This window comes from Ranitomeya variabilis, chromosome 7, assembly GCF_051348905.1.
Source record: "Ranitomeya variabilis isolate aRanVar5 chromosome 7, aRanVar5.hap1, whole genome shotgun sequence".
Taxonomy (NCBI): Eukaryota; Metazoa; Chordata; class Amphibia; order Anura; family Dendrobatidae; genus Ranitomeya; species Ranitomeya variabilis.
In genome coordinates, this window is record NC_135238.1 from 203,056,670 (window position 1) to 203,073,026 (window position 16,357).

The following is a 16,357-nucleotide window of genomic DNA, read 5'->3' on the forward strand; positions in this document are numbered from 1 at the left end:
AACTCAGCAAAAGCTAATTGTGGGAATGTAGCCTTAAATGCTCGGCCGAGCTGAGCATCCCTGTGTATGCGGGAGTCAGGAGAAATCACCATCAGCCAAATTTATGGCCAGCTTTAGGGTCGGTGCACACGGTCAGTAAACGCTGCAGGTTGGATGCGGCGTGCCTCCGCAGCATCCAGATGTTACAGCATATTGGAGAGGATTTCAAGAAATCCCATGTTCACTATGTGTGCACCAACGGCTGCAACTTACCTGCAGAGACGCGAGCCTCCGCTAGATAAATGTCGCCCGTACAATATATTGGACACGGTGATTCCGCACGGTTGAATGAACACATGCAGAACCACTTCCGTTCAAAAGCCGGCAGCTCTTTGGATGGAGCGGACATGTGCTGTGTCCAAAGTGCTGCCAATTACTGACCGTGTGCACCTACCCTAAAGGTTCATCTTATAAAGTCATGAGTTAAGGCCACGTTCACACGGTCAGTATTTTACATCAGTACTTGTAAGCCAAAACCAGGAGTGGGTGATAAATCCGGAAGTGGTGACGTGTTTCTATTATACTTTTCTGATTGTTCCACTCCTGGTTTTGGCTTATAAATACTGATGTAAAATACTGACCGAATACTGAGTGTGAATGTGGCCTCAGAAGGACTAACTACTCAGTAGGGCCACATTCAGTGTTGGGTCAGTATTTTACATCAGTATTTGTAGGGCTCATACTCATCTGTGAGAAAAACAATTGAGTGCAATAAGATAAATAAAATCAGATTGCACTCTGACCAATGTTAAGCTATGAGTCAGTGCTCATCTGCAATTTTTTTCTCATCTGAAATTGGATTGAGAAAAAAATCACAGAATGCCGCAATTGTCCTTGTATATCGGATGAGACTTGTCAATGGGTGCAAGAAAAAAAACAAATGGCACATGGATTTTTACAGACACATTACACTGGTCTACAAAAAAAAAACAACATTTTTCTGGCATGGACTTTAAGAACAGTTTTAGACTAATTTGAGGTTGCTGAATTCAATTCTGATCTTATAATTTCTATATCACATCACGTTTTTGCGCTATAGGTATATAGCCCATTTTCATGAAAAGTGCCGGTTTATACGGTTCACTAAGATAAATTTAGTTTTCATTTAGTCTCCCAATAAATGTGAGAATATTTTTGTTTTCTTTGAACACGCATAATTCCCATTTGTTATGATAACACCCTTGTTTTCTGTGCTACTCGGACAGTAGAGCTACAGCAGAGCATTGGGTGAAAACTGAATGGCCTCAGCGACAGAGTTTGGCATCTGGCGATAAGAATGTCATCCATGGTCCTCTAGTGGATAGGAAGGACATTGTCTTTCCTCCCTTACACATAAAACTTGGATTGATGAAGCAGTTCGTCAAAGCTCTCAATTACAGTGGAGAATGCTTTAACTATATATGTTCAACTTTTCCTGGTCTTAGTGAAGAGAAGAAAAAGGCTGGAATATTTGATGGACCTCAAATAAGAACACTTATGAGAGACCCAAATTGTATCACATCAATGAATGAGACAGAAGAAAGAGCTTGGAATGCATTTTGTAATGTGGTGCAGAATGTTCTAGGGAATAAGAAAGCAGACAACTATGAAGAGATTGTGGAAGAGCTACTAATGAGTCTGCGAAATCTTGGATGTAGAATGAGGATCAAGATTCACTATTTACACAGCCATTTGGACTTTTTTCCAGAGAACCTTGGAAATGTGAGCGAGGAACAAGGGGAGCGTTTTCATCAGGACATTAAAACAATGGAAGAATGGTATCAAGGCCGGTGGGACTCACATATGATGGCTGACTATTGCTGGAGCTTGATGAGAGACAACCCAGAAGCTGTACATCACAGATCAGCCAAGAAAAGAAAGTTCAAATAACTGCCATTTGTCATTCATCTGTGTGCCATATATATGTGTTTTTATATTTTGTAGTTTAATTCTGTAAGTATATTTGATTTGCTCTACATAGACTTTGTAAATCTTTGTTATTCATTGATTAAAAATATACAAAATGTAGTACCGAAAATCATGTGTTTTTATCATAAAACATTAGGAGTAATTTTCATCAAAAATCGAAAATACCTCGAAATCCTGATGTGATAGCCAAAAACGGAGTTCATATTTGTAATCAGCAGCCAAAATTGACTTAAAATATGTTTTAAAACCATTTGCCAGAAAAATTGTGTTGACCAGTGTAATCATTCTGTAGCACAAAACACTGTAAATGATCCTGTAAATGATTGTAGAATAATGGTTGCAGAAAAACAAACGCATTGCATGCGGAGGGCATACACATGTAATACATTTGTCAAACGAATGCCCTATTGAAAATATAATATGGTGTTCACATGAAAATCACATGCCACTCATCCCAATTTTCTGGACTGATATCGGACCATTTTTTTTTTTACAGTGATGGGTATGAGCCCTAATGGAAACACGTCACCACATTTTTCACCCACTCCTGGTTATGATTTACAAATACTGATGCAAAATACTGAATGTGTGAACATGGCTCTAGGTGGATCTGCTGCCTTGAAAACAGAGAAAAATTTAGGACAAATGTTGATTTACAATTATCTACCTCTATATTACTACCACCATATTACTGTAATAATTGATCAAATTAAAACGTACACGCAGGATTCTGTTGAAATCCTCTTTGTCCACCCTTAGGAAGTGGCAGTTGTCTTCTCGCAGAACAATTGATGCTGCTCGGGGGGCATCGTTCACTAAAGCCAACTTGCCAAAGTCATCTCCTTCATGTAGGGTACAAACCACACCCTGGAACAAAGAATACGGAGAAACCATGGATATCAACACAATTACTAAGGCAAGGTAATGGAAGCACGGATCATTACATCAGGCATGTAGGAAGTCCAATTGTGAAGGGGTTGTCCGGCCTTAGCCTACAAGTCAGCAGTTACTCTATGTGACTACAGCCTTGTGAATCCTCATATGGAGCGCACTACACACTGTGAGGAGTGGCGGCAAGTCTGTGATTTGCATACATGTGGTCACGTGCAGACTACAGTAGATGTGCATGGCTTCAAAATAATGTAAATGTATTGAACAAGGCCGGACATGTCTTGTCGGAATGTGGCCGGATGTATGCAAATTCTCCCGGCACCGGAGAATCCTGACAGTGCACACACTGTGAGGGTATGTGCACACGTTGTGGATTTTGCTGCGGATTTTTCTGCAGCGGATTTGGAGAATCCACAGTGCAAAACCACTGCGGTTTTCACTGCGGATTTTCACGCGGTTTCTTCTGCGGATTCCTCTGCGGGTTTTCAACTGCACTTTCCTATTGGTGCAGGTTGAAAACCGCTGCGGAATCCGCAGAAAGAAGTGACATGCTACTTCTTTGTTTCCGCGCGGAATTTTCCGCAGCATGTGCACTGCGGTTTTTGTTTTCCATTGGTTAACATTGTACTGTACACCGCATGGAAAACTGCTGCGGATCCGCAGCATCAAAAACGCTGCGGATCCGCAGCAAAATCCGCAACGTGTGCACATACCCTGAGGAATCACAAGTCTGCAGTCACATAGTGAATGCAGTCTTGTACCCCAAGTCTAGATAACTCCTTTTAAAATATAACATTAACTTCATTAATCCTTCATTAATGTAGCCTGGATATGAGTTTCCATAAAGCGCTTTCACTCTGAAGATATGAGGATACTTTGAACTTTTGACATTGTTTGTCATGTGGCTAAATTGATCTATTTAAACAGCTACTTTTTCTGGCCTCTGTATACAAGTGGTAGATTCCTGATGAAGAAGTAACTGAATACTTCGAAATGCTTAGCATAAACCACCATCTTTCATTCATCTCGTCTGGATTGGAATTTTATTCAGCAGCGCGGGTAATATCCACATTATCTCTTTCATTCCAATTCTGAAGATACTGTAATATATCACTGAACATTAAGACTTACATTTCCCAGCTGCACACACCTGACCCTGGCATTGACAATATCTTTCCTAACACATATTTTTTTTTCACAGGACATCATATTTGATAATATCTGTTGTAAGAGTGTGTATTATGACAGATAGTGCAGTACCTTCCCATAGATGACCACATTGACTGATCCTTTTAAGATGATGTACCAGGAGGTTCCTTCTTCTCCTTGATTAAACACTGGAAAAAACAAACCATATCAATTAACTGGAACTTTTGCAAAAGGTTTTCCTAAGACAACCCTCCTCCATATGACCTAGTAGTGCAGATGTAGTAACTGGAATCCCCCTAATCATAACCCCCTGTCCTCTCTTAGTCAGAACGTAGAATGGCTACTACTATTATTGATTGGCCACCATGGAATACTCTACATGCCATGTAGAGCTGCCACCTCACTAACCACCAGAGCTGCCGCCTCACCAACCGCCAGAGCTGAAGCCTCACCAACCGCCAGAGCTGCCTCCTACCAACCGCCAAAGCTGCTGCTCCCCCGACCTTTCTGTCTCCTCCCCATTATCCCGTAGAATGTAAGTCCGCAAGGACAGGGTCCTCTCCCCTCTGTACCAGTCTGTCATCGTATATTTGTTTACTGTAAATGATATCTATAACTCTGTACGTAACCCCTTCTCATGTACAGCACCATGGAATTAATGGTGCTATATAAATAAATAATAATAATAATGCCATGGACTGGCCTTGGCAATGACAGCTGATCGCCATGTGTTTCTTTACTGTACATTTCTTACTAAAAACAGCTTTACGGACTCTCTCTCGGGGGTGCACCTTCTGGTTTATTCAATAGCTTAACAATATCAGCCTGTCCAAAGGATAGGTCATCAATATTACACAGGTAGTGTCCAGCTCTCGACACCTCTACCAATCAGCTGCTCGAAAGGAAATTTAGCAAGGGCTAGTCTGGGTATAGCATCTGATTTGAAGGGTGCGGAGAATGAGAAACCCCACTGATCTAACATTGAAGGGTTATTCTCAAAATTTCAAGTGACTTGCTAATCGCTGGTGGTTATCCAGTTATCCAACTGCTAGAAATCAATAGACTATTTTTAGGGTAGAACATTAAAGAGTAATTCCCAAAAGAAAAAATGATCTCCTATCCATAGTAGAGGTGTCAACTTGCTGATCACTGAGAGGATCAACCACCCGGACCCTCAGCGATCCAGAGATTGGAGCTCTGTAGCCTTGTCTTGAATGGAGTGAAGGTGCAAATGCTAAAACTCCACTCAATTCACTACCTATGGGTCGGCCTGAAAATCGCTGAGAGCTGTACTTGTCTTTCTCCGGCAGAAACCCAAGAACTTGGCTCTGCAGAGCCCTTTCTAAAATGGGGAAGAGCTGCACATGCTCAAACTTTTCTCCATTCATTATTTGTAAAACTAATGGATAAAACAGAGTACAGCCAAAGAATGAAGCAGAGTTCTGGCATGTGCACCTCCACTTCATTCAAGATAGGGCTGAAGAGCCCCCATTCTCGAGGTAGTAGTGTGCCCCAGTGGTCAAAACCTCAACAAACAGCAAGCTAACTTCTATCCTATGTCTAGGAGATAAATTTCTGTCTTGGGAATAACACTTTATTGGACTACCCTAAGGATAGGGCATCAACTTTTAACAACTGGATAACTACTCTCTACACCCCTGACATTAAATATGACATTACATTTCTCATGTTTAGTCACCATAGGTGGTGTCCTTCTTTATGTTGCCCTGACGGTGACCCTGTATCCATCCCACGGTAAAGAGAAAGCGGGGAAGACACGGTTCAGTCTTTCACACTGCTCCCCATGCCAACGTGGAGGACATTTTGGTCAAAAAGAGAAGGGGCCACAAAACAAGTAAATGGAAGCAGCTGCAACGTAAAGGAGGGTGCCAGATATTGGGAATGATGTAGTAATAGTTTTTGGTCTCACTAGGCAGCCAAGACTAGGGTAAGTAGTTGAGATTATTTTATTGCATTTTAGATGATGTTCGATGAAATATCTAATAACGATGAAAAGAAAAAAAATTTGACCAATTTGGGGTCAAGTTTATTTAGTATCTAAATCTAACATAGTGTGTGAGACAATTTAAATTCTTATTTTCTTTTGTTTCTGCCAATAAGTATAGCTTAGTCTCTTCTTAAAAGTATTCCTAAGTAGAATCACTTACATACTGTTCCCGCCTTTGGGTGAGATTCAAAGATTAAGAATCCAGCCAGTTCACGTTTGACCTTCAAGTAAGAACATAACAGTAATAAATCTATCTCCGTGGGTTGTTTCTTGTCATAAAACAGACCACACATAACTAAAGTATGAAAACTCTCAAGGCAAAACTGAAGGTGACCAACCGTGGTGGAGAGATGAGATAAGGCTTTGATGTGTATAAGTTCTTCAAAAATAATTTCTAGGTCATCTGCTGTCCGCTGGCCAGGCCTGAGAAGGGGAGACATAAAATGTGCAAGTAATTATCTTACCTTACCTTGACAAGCCAGAGCTGGTTTGTCACTCTCCACAAGGAGAAACGTTACCCCTTAGACCTCAGTCCAGAGCCTCTCATCTAGCCAAATCAGTTCTCATGCTTCGCACCGACGAGGGCCAACAGCCCGAAACACCGTGTCTGCGAATTGAGATACTGATTTGGCTCTTATCCTAAGTCATATTGCACAACTCGTTAAAGGGTTGTTTGTGGCATGTAGGATCGCTACTTCCAACAGGTGGCACTATAGAGTTCAAGTCCTCTTTTTCTCTGAAGAGGCAATTTGCACAAGTAATTATTGAACCTTAAATGGGTCTGCCCCAAGAAAAACCTGTCAAAAATGGGTTACTGTGCTGTTCTCCATTAAAAACATTGCTATCCCAGATGCCAAGCACCCTCTTCATCCTCCCTTTTTGCAGTGAACTCTCCTCTTCCTACTTTTCTTTGTCCATGCTTTTTTACAACATGTCTTTTACTATTATTGGATAATCTTCAAAGCTCTTCTGTCTTGTTACTTTGGCCTTTTTCGGCTGTTTCACTATAGGATTGTGTTGTTCTCCAACATGTCATGTACCAATACTGCCCTCCCGGTTCTTGATAGTTTATTAATGCTAATTTTCTAATTTTTGTACTCATTTCCTTTTGTTTTCGACTACGTTTGCTTTCCTTTATTTTTTTAAGTATTGAAAAAAAATCAATAAATAATTTTGAGACTGAAATGTGCAAAAATTGTCAAATCATGGGAGGTTCAGCATCTAATGATGAATCCTTGCTTCAAAAGGGTTTTCAGGAAAGTCCATGGGCGCAGTTTGTTAGAAAAAAATCAAACTGTTCTTTACTTATCCCCCAAGTCCAGAGCAGAGTCCAGGCCGCTGCTCCTCGAGTCTGTTATTGCCTGTAGCGCTGTTGTTATGTCGATAGTGCTGCAATCAGTAAGTTCAGCGGTCACCGGTGCCGTATACACAGGCAGAGCAGCTGGCTGCAGCGTTGTCAATGTGCGTCAGCACTGCAGACAATAACAGCTGAATCGGCGGCAGAGTGTTGCACCTGTCGAAAAGCTGCGAGACATGCAGCCGCGAGGACTCGAACAACTTATTCAAGCACGTCGAAGTCACTGGTTTAGCACATAAGCATGTTCACATAACACCTCATCCCAGCACATTCACTCATCACTATTCACCATGCTCTACACTACATCAAACAAGTAAAACAACAAAGCAAAAAAAAAAAAAAGACTATGAAACAAGAAATTAAATTACGGTTTTCTGAGAATCATCCTCATGTGTGCATCAGGTCCTGTTTGGGACAGGAGTAGAAGGGTATCCTGGAGGTCTTCCTCACTTTCCCTTTTCTCTTCATCTGTCGGCAAAGGCAAATCTTCGTGTTCATCGTCAAGAAACCGATAAAACAAGTATTTATCTTGGAAGTAGTATTCCTGGTCAACTGGGGGCAGATAACAGAAAATAGTAATACCAAGTTCTGGCACAGCGGTATAGCTTGTAAACAAGAACAGGAGACGATGGAGGAGAACATATCTAACCATTTGTTTTTAGATTTTAGGTTGGAATATTAAATTAAAGATCTGTAACAAAACGGTCAGAATCCTTAAACGCCTCTATCGGGATTTGGGTTGTTATGTTGTGTCCGCACAAGGGAGACGTTACCAGTGTGAGACATGTCATGACGGACAGTCCGCTCTCGTGATCTCCTTTTTCACATTGGTAATGCCCTCTATTATTTCAAATAAGCTCTGGAGGCAGATTCTCAGGGAGATCTATGTCCGGCCCATAGATCTTAACTCCTCATATACATATTATGAAAAAAGTGGATTCCTCTAGAATAAGACATCGGATTGCAGATATCAGGGTATCATTTTATTCAACTATTCCTATGACCTACATGCCCATATAAACGGATTTGGAGGGTTGATCCTACTGACATATTCCCTTTCGAGTTACCAGTTGTACTATTCCTCATAGACGTCGTCTTCTTAAACACTAAAGCTAAGAGCTGCATCCAGACATGATTTATGGGCCTACAGCCAACTGGTGACCATATGCATTACATAACAGCTATGTCTTCCAAGTCAATGGGTTCAGCTTTTGTCTAATGTTCTGATCAGACTCTTCAGTCCTAGTTCATAAATTGCGATTTTTTTTTATAGTCAAGTCATTTTTCTCTTTTTTTTTCTTGTGTATTCACTAATACATTTTTTTTGTGCCAAATTCATCAAACTGGTGCATGCGATTACTTAGTTTTGCGTAAAGTAATAAAATGGTCTTTTAAAACAAAATTTGGTTGCCAAAATTGCACAACAAATTTTGGCGTATATCAAATTACTCCAAGATCCAATTTTTAAACTTTTTTAAAAGTCACAAATGATGGATGAATCAAGGAAAAATATCTGTAAACCTAAGACCCTACCCACAGTGACGACCCGAAAACAAACAAACAATCAACCACATATAGAACAGTCTTCAAAAAACGCAAAGATGTATTTGGCACAGGAGACAAAAAAAAGGCGGAAAATACTAAAACCTCAACAAGAAACAGGCGCAAATGCAATAATGAATCAGGCCCATCATCTATACAATTCCACAACCTAAAGCTTGATTATACATTCGTTCATGTCCACCAACTATGTTTTACATACAAAAATGTGCGGACGTTTTATGGCTTAGCTCAGATGTGCATAAAAATACCGTACTTGTGGATAAATCTACACTACATCCAAACGTAAAAAAAAAATAATCCAAACTGTAAATGTTTTACAGTAAAATGTGTGATTTTACATGTGTTGTGCATTTCCAGGATAATGGCATGGTATCTGATCGCATAACCAATGCCGCCACCAGAGGGCGACGTAAAGTCACGTAACCGTGGAGCGCGGTGAGGAGTGATCCTCTACACTGAGTGATCTGTAAATAAACCAGTTAGAAGCATAATCTAATAAAACCTCCACGCTGAAGGGCTTTACTAACAATCTGCCGATCACTGCCAGCCTGCAGGTTTTTTTATCCTGATTTCACTTTTTAACCCATTGATTCCAAAAAGGGATTAATTCTTATTATAAATTGCATTTACAGACCACACACCCCTCCGTGGTGGTCTGTAGACCCTAACATGTTCAACAGACCCAGCAGATAACCTGGCATGATTACATATAGTGTAGAGATTACCAGTGGGGAATAAAAGGAAGGCCATAAGCACTCATTAAAAAGTCAGCCAGGAGGTGACAAGAGTCTAACTGATTAGAGAAGGGCAGCTGCGAGGGCGGCCATAGGGCTCATTGCGGTAATGAATCCCAGTGCTGCCACATTTAGGAAAATGAGCCCTGAGACAGAAGCACATTGTATGCTGTATCGCGTATGAGGCCGGCGTCACACTAGCGAGTTTTACGGACGTATGAGAGGCGCAGAAAATACGGATTGCACACGGACCAATGATTCTCTACGGGGCAGCTCCTATCTGCCGTATTTTACGCATCAGTATTTTACGGTCTTGTACGGCCGTAGACAATGGCAGCATGCTGCGTTTGTCAGCGTAATACGCCAATGAAAGTCTATGAGGGCGAGAAAAATACGGATTATACACGGACCAACAGTGTGACATACATGCATACATGACACTACATTAGTAGTGAGGAATATGCAAAACAAAAAGGAATATGAGATGGTTTACTGTATGTAAACCATGTCTCATATCCTGTCGGGTTTGTGAAGGAGAAATGAAAAGCCGACAAATGAATTACCGGCTGTTCTGCTATCTAGCGCCATATTAAATATAAATATATATATATATGTGTGTCTCACTGACACACCCACATATATATATATATATATATATATATATATATATATATATATATATATATATATATATATATATATATATAGACTGTATATATGTTTTCATGAATATTTCAGCCCATGGATCCATTAGATGTCCGTTTTGCAAGCCGGCGAGAAAATATCGCAGTACGGATGCCATACGGATTACATACGGAGGTTTACATGCACAAAATACGCTGACACACCCTGCCTACGGATGACATACGGATCACTATTTTGGGAACATTTCGGCGTATTACGGCCGTAAAAAACGGACCATATTTTCATACGCCTAGTGTGACGCCGGCTTAAGGCTGGGCTCAGAGGCTTACTGCGTATAATAAGAAATAATACTGGCCAATGCTAAATGGTGACGCTCTAATATGTAATATGTCCCATATCATTTACACATGTTACGCTATTCTTATATTTGTATCAGCAGCCAATTAAAGAGAAGCAGAAATGCGCATTTTATTACCTGGTTTAATTGCAGCTGTTCTCCTGAATGTGGCACTGTTTTTTTTTGTAACCGCTTCTCTCCATTCCTGAGATATGGCCCATTCCCTGCATATAAATCTAGTCTGGTTTACCATGATCCTCATAAAGACTCCCACATAGAAGAGTTGAGGATCACGCCCCCTTAGCTAAAAAAAAGACAAGCTTTGAACACCACTGCACTGACATGTGGCATTATTTTTTTTAGTTCCTGCACTTCTCCACTCCTGAGATCTGGGCCATTTGTTTCTTGTAAGTAAATCTAGTCTTCTTGTCCAAGGGATCCTCATAATCCTCATTCTCCCATAAAGAAGAGTTGGGAACCACACCCCTTTCGTTAACAAGACACATAAGGAAGAGGGGGCTATAGCTGGAGATTGAAAAGTCACAAGAACTAAAAAAAATCATGCCAAATTTGGGAGAATAACAGGATTCAAACAAGGTAAAAAATGACATATTTATGGCAAATGATGGGTCCACTTTAAGAGCCTTTATTGCAGATTCCGCAGAACTCAATAGATCCCATAATAAGTGGGCAGGATATGATGGCATGACTCGCTTCTATTGTGGAACAGGCAGAGCAAGGTGTGATCAGAGCTAATGCTAACATTGCAGGGTGTCAGCTGACATCAACAAAGGAACACCAGGATTAGAAGCCGCACAAAGGTCTTTCTAGATGTCCTGTCATAAAATTAGTTAGACATTTTCTTTAAAGGGAACCTGTCACCCCCAAAATGGAAGGTGAGCTAAGCCCACTGGCATCAGTGGCTTACCTACAGCATTCTGTAATGCTGTAGATAAGCCCCGATGTCTCCTGAAAGATAAGAAAAAGAGGTTAGATTATACTCAACCAGGGGCGGTCCAGTCCGATGGGTGTCGCGGTCCGGGGCCTCCCATCTTCTTATGATGACATCCTCTTCTTGTCTTCACCCTGCGGCTCCGGCGCAGGCGCACTTTGTCTGTCCTGTTGAGGGCAGAGCAAAGTACTGCAGTGCGCAGGCGCCGGGCCTCTCTGACCTTTCCCGGCGCCTGCACACTGCAGTACTTTGCTCTGCCCTCAGACAAAGTACGCCTGCGGCGTGAAGACAAGAAGAGGATGTCATCGTAAGAACATGGGAGGCCCCGGACCGCGACGCCCACCGCAGCGGGACCGCCCCTGGGTGAGTATAATCTAACCTCTTTTTCTCATCTTTCAGGTTACATCGGGGGCTTATCTACAGCATTACAGAATGCTGTGGATAAGCCCCTGATGCTGGTGGGCTTAGCTCAACTTCCATTTTGGGGGTGACAGGTTCCCTTTAAATCTCACCTCTGAATAAACACTGGTTGCTGCTTTCTGGATCAAGTTGATTTTTTTATGGGTACAACTACCAATCCTGAGCACATCAAACAGCATCATGAAAAACGAGGAACACATCAGAAAGGTCAGGGATAAAGTTGTGTAAAAGAATAAAGCAGGGTTAGGTTCTAAAAAAAAAAACAGCCCAAGCTCTGAACATCTCATGGAGCACTGTTCAATCCATCATCCAAAAATGTAAGGAGTATGGCACAACTGCAAACCTACCAAGACATGGCCATCCACCTAAACTGACATCTCAATCAAGAAGAGCACTAATTAGAGAAGCAGCCAAAAGGCCCAAGGAGCTGCAGACATCCACAGCTCAGGAAGGAGAATCTGTCCATAGGACAAAAATTAATCATAGGCTCCACAAATCTGGCTTTTATGGAAGAGCGGCAAGAAGAAAACCATTTTTGAAAGAAACCCGTAAAAGTCCTATTTACAGTTTGCGAAAAGCCATGTAAGAGACATAGATAGCGTATGGAAGAAGGTGCTCGGGTCAGATGAGGCCAAAGTAGAACTTTTTGGGCTAAATACAAAACTCTATGTGTAGAGGAAAACTAACATTGCAAATTACCCTGTAAACACCATCTCCACTGTCAAACATGGTGGTGGCAACATCGTGCTGTGAGGAGGCTTTTCTTAAGCAAGAACAGGGAAGCTGGTCAGAGGTGATGCAAAGATGGATGAAGCTAAATACTGGTCAATCCTGGAGGAAAACCTGTTAGAGGCGGAAAAGACTTGAGACTGTGGTGTAGAAGCTACAATGGATGGTTTAGATCAGAGCATATTCATGTGTGTGAATGGCGCTTTCACAGTCCAGACCTAAATCTCACAGAGAATCTGTGGCAAGACTTGAAAATTGTTGTTCACTGACAATCTCGATTCAATCTCACTGAGCTTCGACTAGTTTGCAAACAAAAATGGGCAAAAAAATTAACCTCTAGATGTGGAAAGCTGGTAGAGACAGACCCCAAAATACTTCCAGCAGTAATTGCAGCAAAAGGTGGCCCTTCAAAGTATTCACTCAGCAGAATGAATACTTGCACCTCACAATTTTCAAACTAATATTTTCAAAATATTTATAAAACCATGTATCATTTCCTTTACACTTCACAAACACTTCCTATTTTGTCATGGTATATAACATAAAATCTCAACAAAATAAAATTAAGTTTGTGGATGTAACGTGAAAATATGTGTAAAAGTCCAAGGGATATGAATACATTTTCAAGGCTCTGTAACTTCAGAGGGTTCTAGAATTTAGAATGCAGCTTTGCCTCATAAGGGCAGATCATATATAAGGGTACATATATATATATATATATATATATATATATATATATATATATATATATATATATAGCAGCTAAAGAAATAAATTGTGGTGCAGATTATGAAACACTCCAAAGACACAGCAAACGTTGGAACCCAGTAATTGTCATTTGAAGGAAACATTCTCAGCTTTCGAGCTATAAGCTACATACCCAAAAACCATGGCAAACAGCCCAATACACATGCCTTGTTAAGAAAATGACAAATGTAATAACTATTTACATCTTTACCATGGTTAAGGACTCCTTCCTCCAGCAGCACCTGCCACATGCCCACAGCTTGCGTCCGGGAATGAACACACGAGCTTTGCTGCATTAGCCAATCCACCAGTTCCGTTCCTACACAGCATTGCCTGTTAAAAACATTAAAAATATAACAATATGTAATACCTAGAAATGTAATATTTATAGGATTTATTGTTTTATACTATTTATTATATGTACCGGTATTATTTATATTATTAATCGTGTTTTATAACACTTATTGTGTGATTATTCTTAAGTTGGCCTCCATCCAGTTTTATCAATACGCATGATATAAAAATGCAAAATAACTCTCCTCCAGAAGGGTAAAAAATGGCTTTTCTAGTGTGAATAGACTTATGGCTGTAGGCCAATGTCGCATCCTTTCAGGGCTTTGAAACATAACTTGGGTTATCAGCCAAATCCGAGATACCTGTCTGTAGAGAGTACTGTTTTGGAGTTCATACTTTCGATAGTACAAAGTAGGGTTCTGACAGTCTGGTTGAGATGCCTGATGGAAGCTGCCTATAAGATCCACCATATAATGTTTCCCTGCTAGGGAAGAGCTAAAGTGTATACTTTGTCCACTTGAGAAAAATAAAGTTCCTTTTGATTGGATCTCTATAAATAAAATCAGTACCTTCTGAGAGCAACATGGAGAACAGCATTTTTGATCTGCCAGAATTGAGAATACTGAAGAATTAATAGAAACTCTTAAGGGAAACTCAATGGCGTAATGTAGTTTCTGCATAGATTTTGCAAACTGTATTACCAGTTCTTGTTAGACATCCAATAATATCAAGAGGGTAAGACTATTAAAAAAATATTACATGGATATCTCATAAAAAAGCAATATTCAAAGCAACCGAATACAACCAAAATCTGCAGTTGTGATTTGTGATTGCCTTTTGCAATTGTCTAATGTTATTGTATTTATTTTTCCTTGTTTTAATGTTTAGAACAGCAAAACATTCCCAAAATAAGGACCCATTAAAAATCAGCTAAATTGCGCCAGGTCCAAAAGAAGAAATACTTTGCCGAGAAATTTGGGTGGCCATTTAAAGGGAATCTGTCAGCAGGATTTTACCCTCCAAACTATTTATATGCACATGTTGCATTTTCAAAGACAAGACCAGCAAGACCTTTACATGGTCAGTCCCCGTTCCTCCATTACTGAGAAATCAGCCTCTATGCTGCGTGAGTTCAGGCAAAGGAAGTTGTCTGTCAAGCAGGAAGAGGCGGCGCTGTGCAGGGAATAGAGCTGGAGTGACAGAGGCTTCAGATCTATAAACAGCTCTTCAGGCTCATTTAAATATCAATTCAGACACTGATTTCTATAATAATGTATTTGTTCAAATATTATTACTTTTTTAATATTTATCTTTATTGAAAAAAAAAAAACCTTTTAAGCCCTAAAAGCCCTTTTAAATTGGCCATAAAAATGGAGACAGTTCTGCCAATCATGATCCAAAGACTCTCAATGAAAAATGGGGTGGTGTCAAAATGATAGGAACTCAAAATTGTAGCAAAAGAATCGATGTACTATAATTTACTGAACTGTGTTAATGCTACTTTCAAAAATGCTTCTTCCTATTCCTCTTGGTCCATGTTAAATATATGACCTCTATGAGATGGCTATAACTAGGTCATAATATTCCATATCACTTCCCCCCTTTCCTTTTGTCTGAGTCTCTGTGTTTGTAAAATTTTACTCTTTATCTACTTGAAAATATTTAACTATTACTATATTATAAGATTGGTTGTTAGCCTATAAATGATAGTGAAAAAATGCCTAATTATTGTTTCTTTTCCTGTAAAATTTGAAAAATTGTCAAAAAAATTACAATTTAAAAAAAAACAAAACAAAAAAAAGGCTTTTTCCTATTGGCCCCCCATGCATATGACGTCCCGTGTGGGTGGTGTTGGGCTCCAGTCAAACTTAGTTTTTAAGTTGGAGATAGATTTTAAAGGTAGAATGAAAAAAAAAAGATGTAAATATTCAAGATAAATGTAATTTTAAATGCTCCTATATAGCTATTTTGACTTTAAATATAAGAAAATTACCCTAAATTCACATATCTTAGTTTGTATGGACTTGTTAGTATATTTCCAAATCCTAGTAATAATAATGGCTTACAACCTGCATTTATGTGCTTGCAATTGAGCATTAAGTGGGATTGAAGCCAGGGCAAATTTTTGATAATTGAATACTGAGTATAAGAACCCAGCTGGCAGGATGTGTTGTGTAAGCAACCATGAAGACAAATGAGAACTGGCAAGGGGAAAGAATATTTTAGTTTTTATGTTAACGCTACTTCAGAGATGGCCAATGTACAAATGATTACTTTTGCTGCAAATAGGCCCAGTGAGGTAGAACTTATCCCTAGAACATCTCAGACAGAAAGTTACTTAGCGCTGGAAACATCGGAGGGTTTCACTAGGTATTGTAAGATGGTTGGAGAGCTGCCATCTTTGTCATGATCTCTGCAGGCAGAGATCACAGCAAGCCTATAGAGGGACAAGCTCTCGGAAGATGGAACTATACTGACCATGAACTAAGCCTGCCGCGCAACTAGAAATAGCCAGGTAGCATTTCCTATTTATCGCTAGATGCCCAGCTCTGGCCTAAGACCTAAATAGCTAGCAGAGGGAAAT

The 16,357-nt window shown here is 40.1% G+C and overlaps 1 protein-coding gene across 5 annotated transcripts in view; it reads right to left on the reverse strand.

The window, feature by feature from the left end:
• RAPGEF4 (Rap guanine nucleotide exchange factor 4) overlaps window positions 1-16,357 on the reverse strand; it is a 310,050-nt gene that overhangs the window by 81,322 nt on the left and 212,371 nt on the right. For all 5 annotated transcript variants that reach the window (XM_077272682.1, XM_077272680.1, XM_077272681.1 and 2 more), the window contains 6 exons: window positions 13,691-13,812; window positions 7,721-7,904; window positions 6,334-6,418; window positions 6,156-6,216; window positions 4,099-4,175; window positions 2,668-2,814 (listed from right to left, as the gene is read on the reverse strand). In XM_077272682.1, coding sequence (XP_077128797.1) covers window positions 2,668-2,814; window positions 4,099-4,175; window positions 6,156-6,216; window positions 6,334-6,418; window positions 7,721-7,904; window positions 13,691-13,812 — 676 coding nt within the window. The remainder of the gene's footprint in view (window positions 1-2,667; window positions 2,815-4,098; window positions 4,176-6,155; window positions 6,217-6,333; window positions 6,419-7,720; window positions 7,905-13,690; window positions 13,813-16,357) is intronic.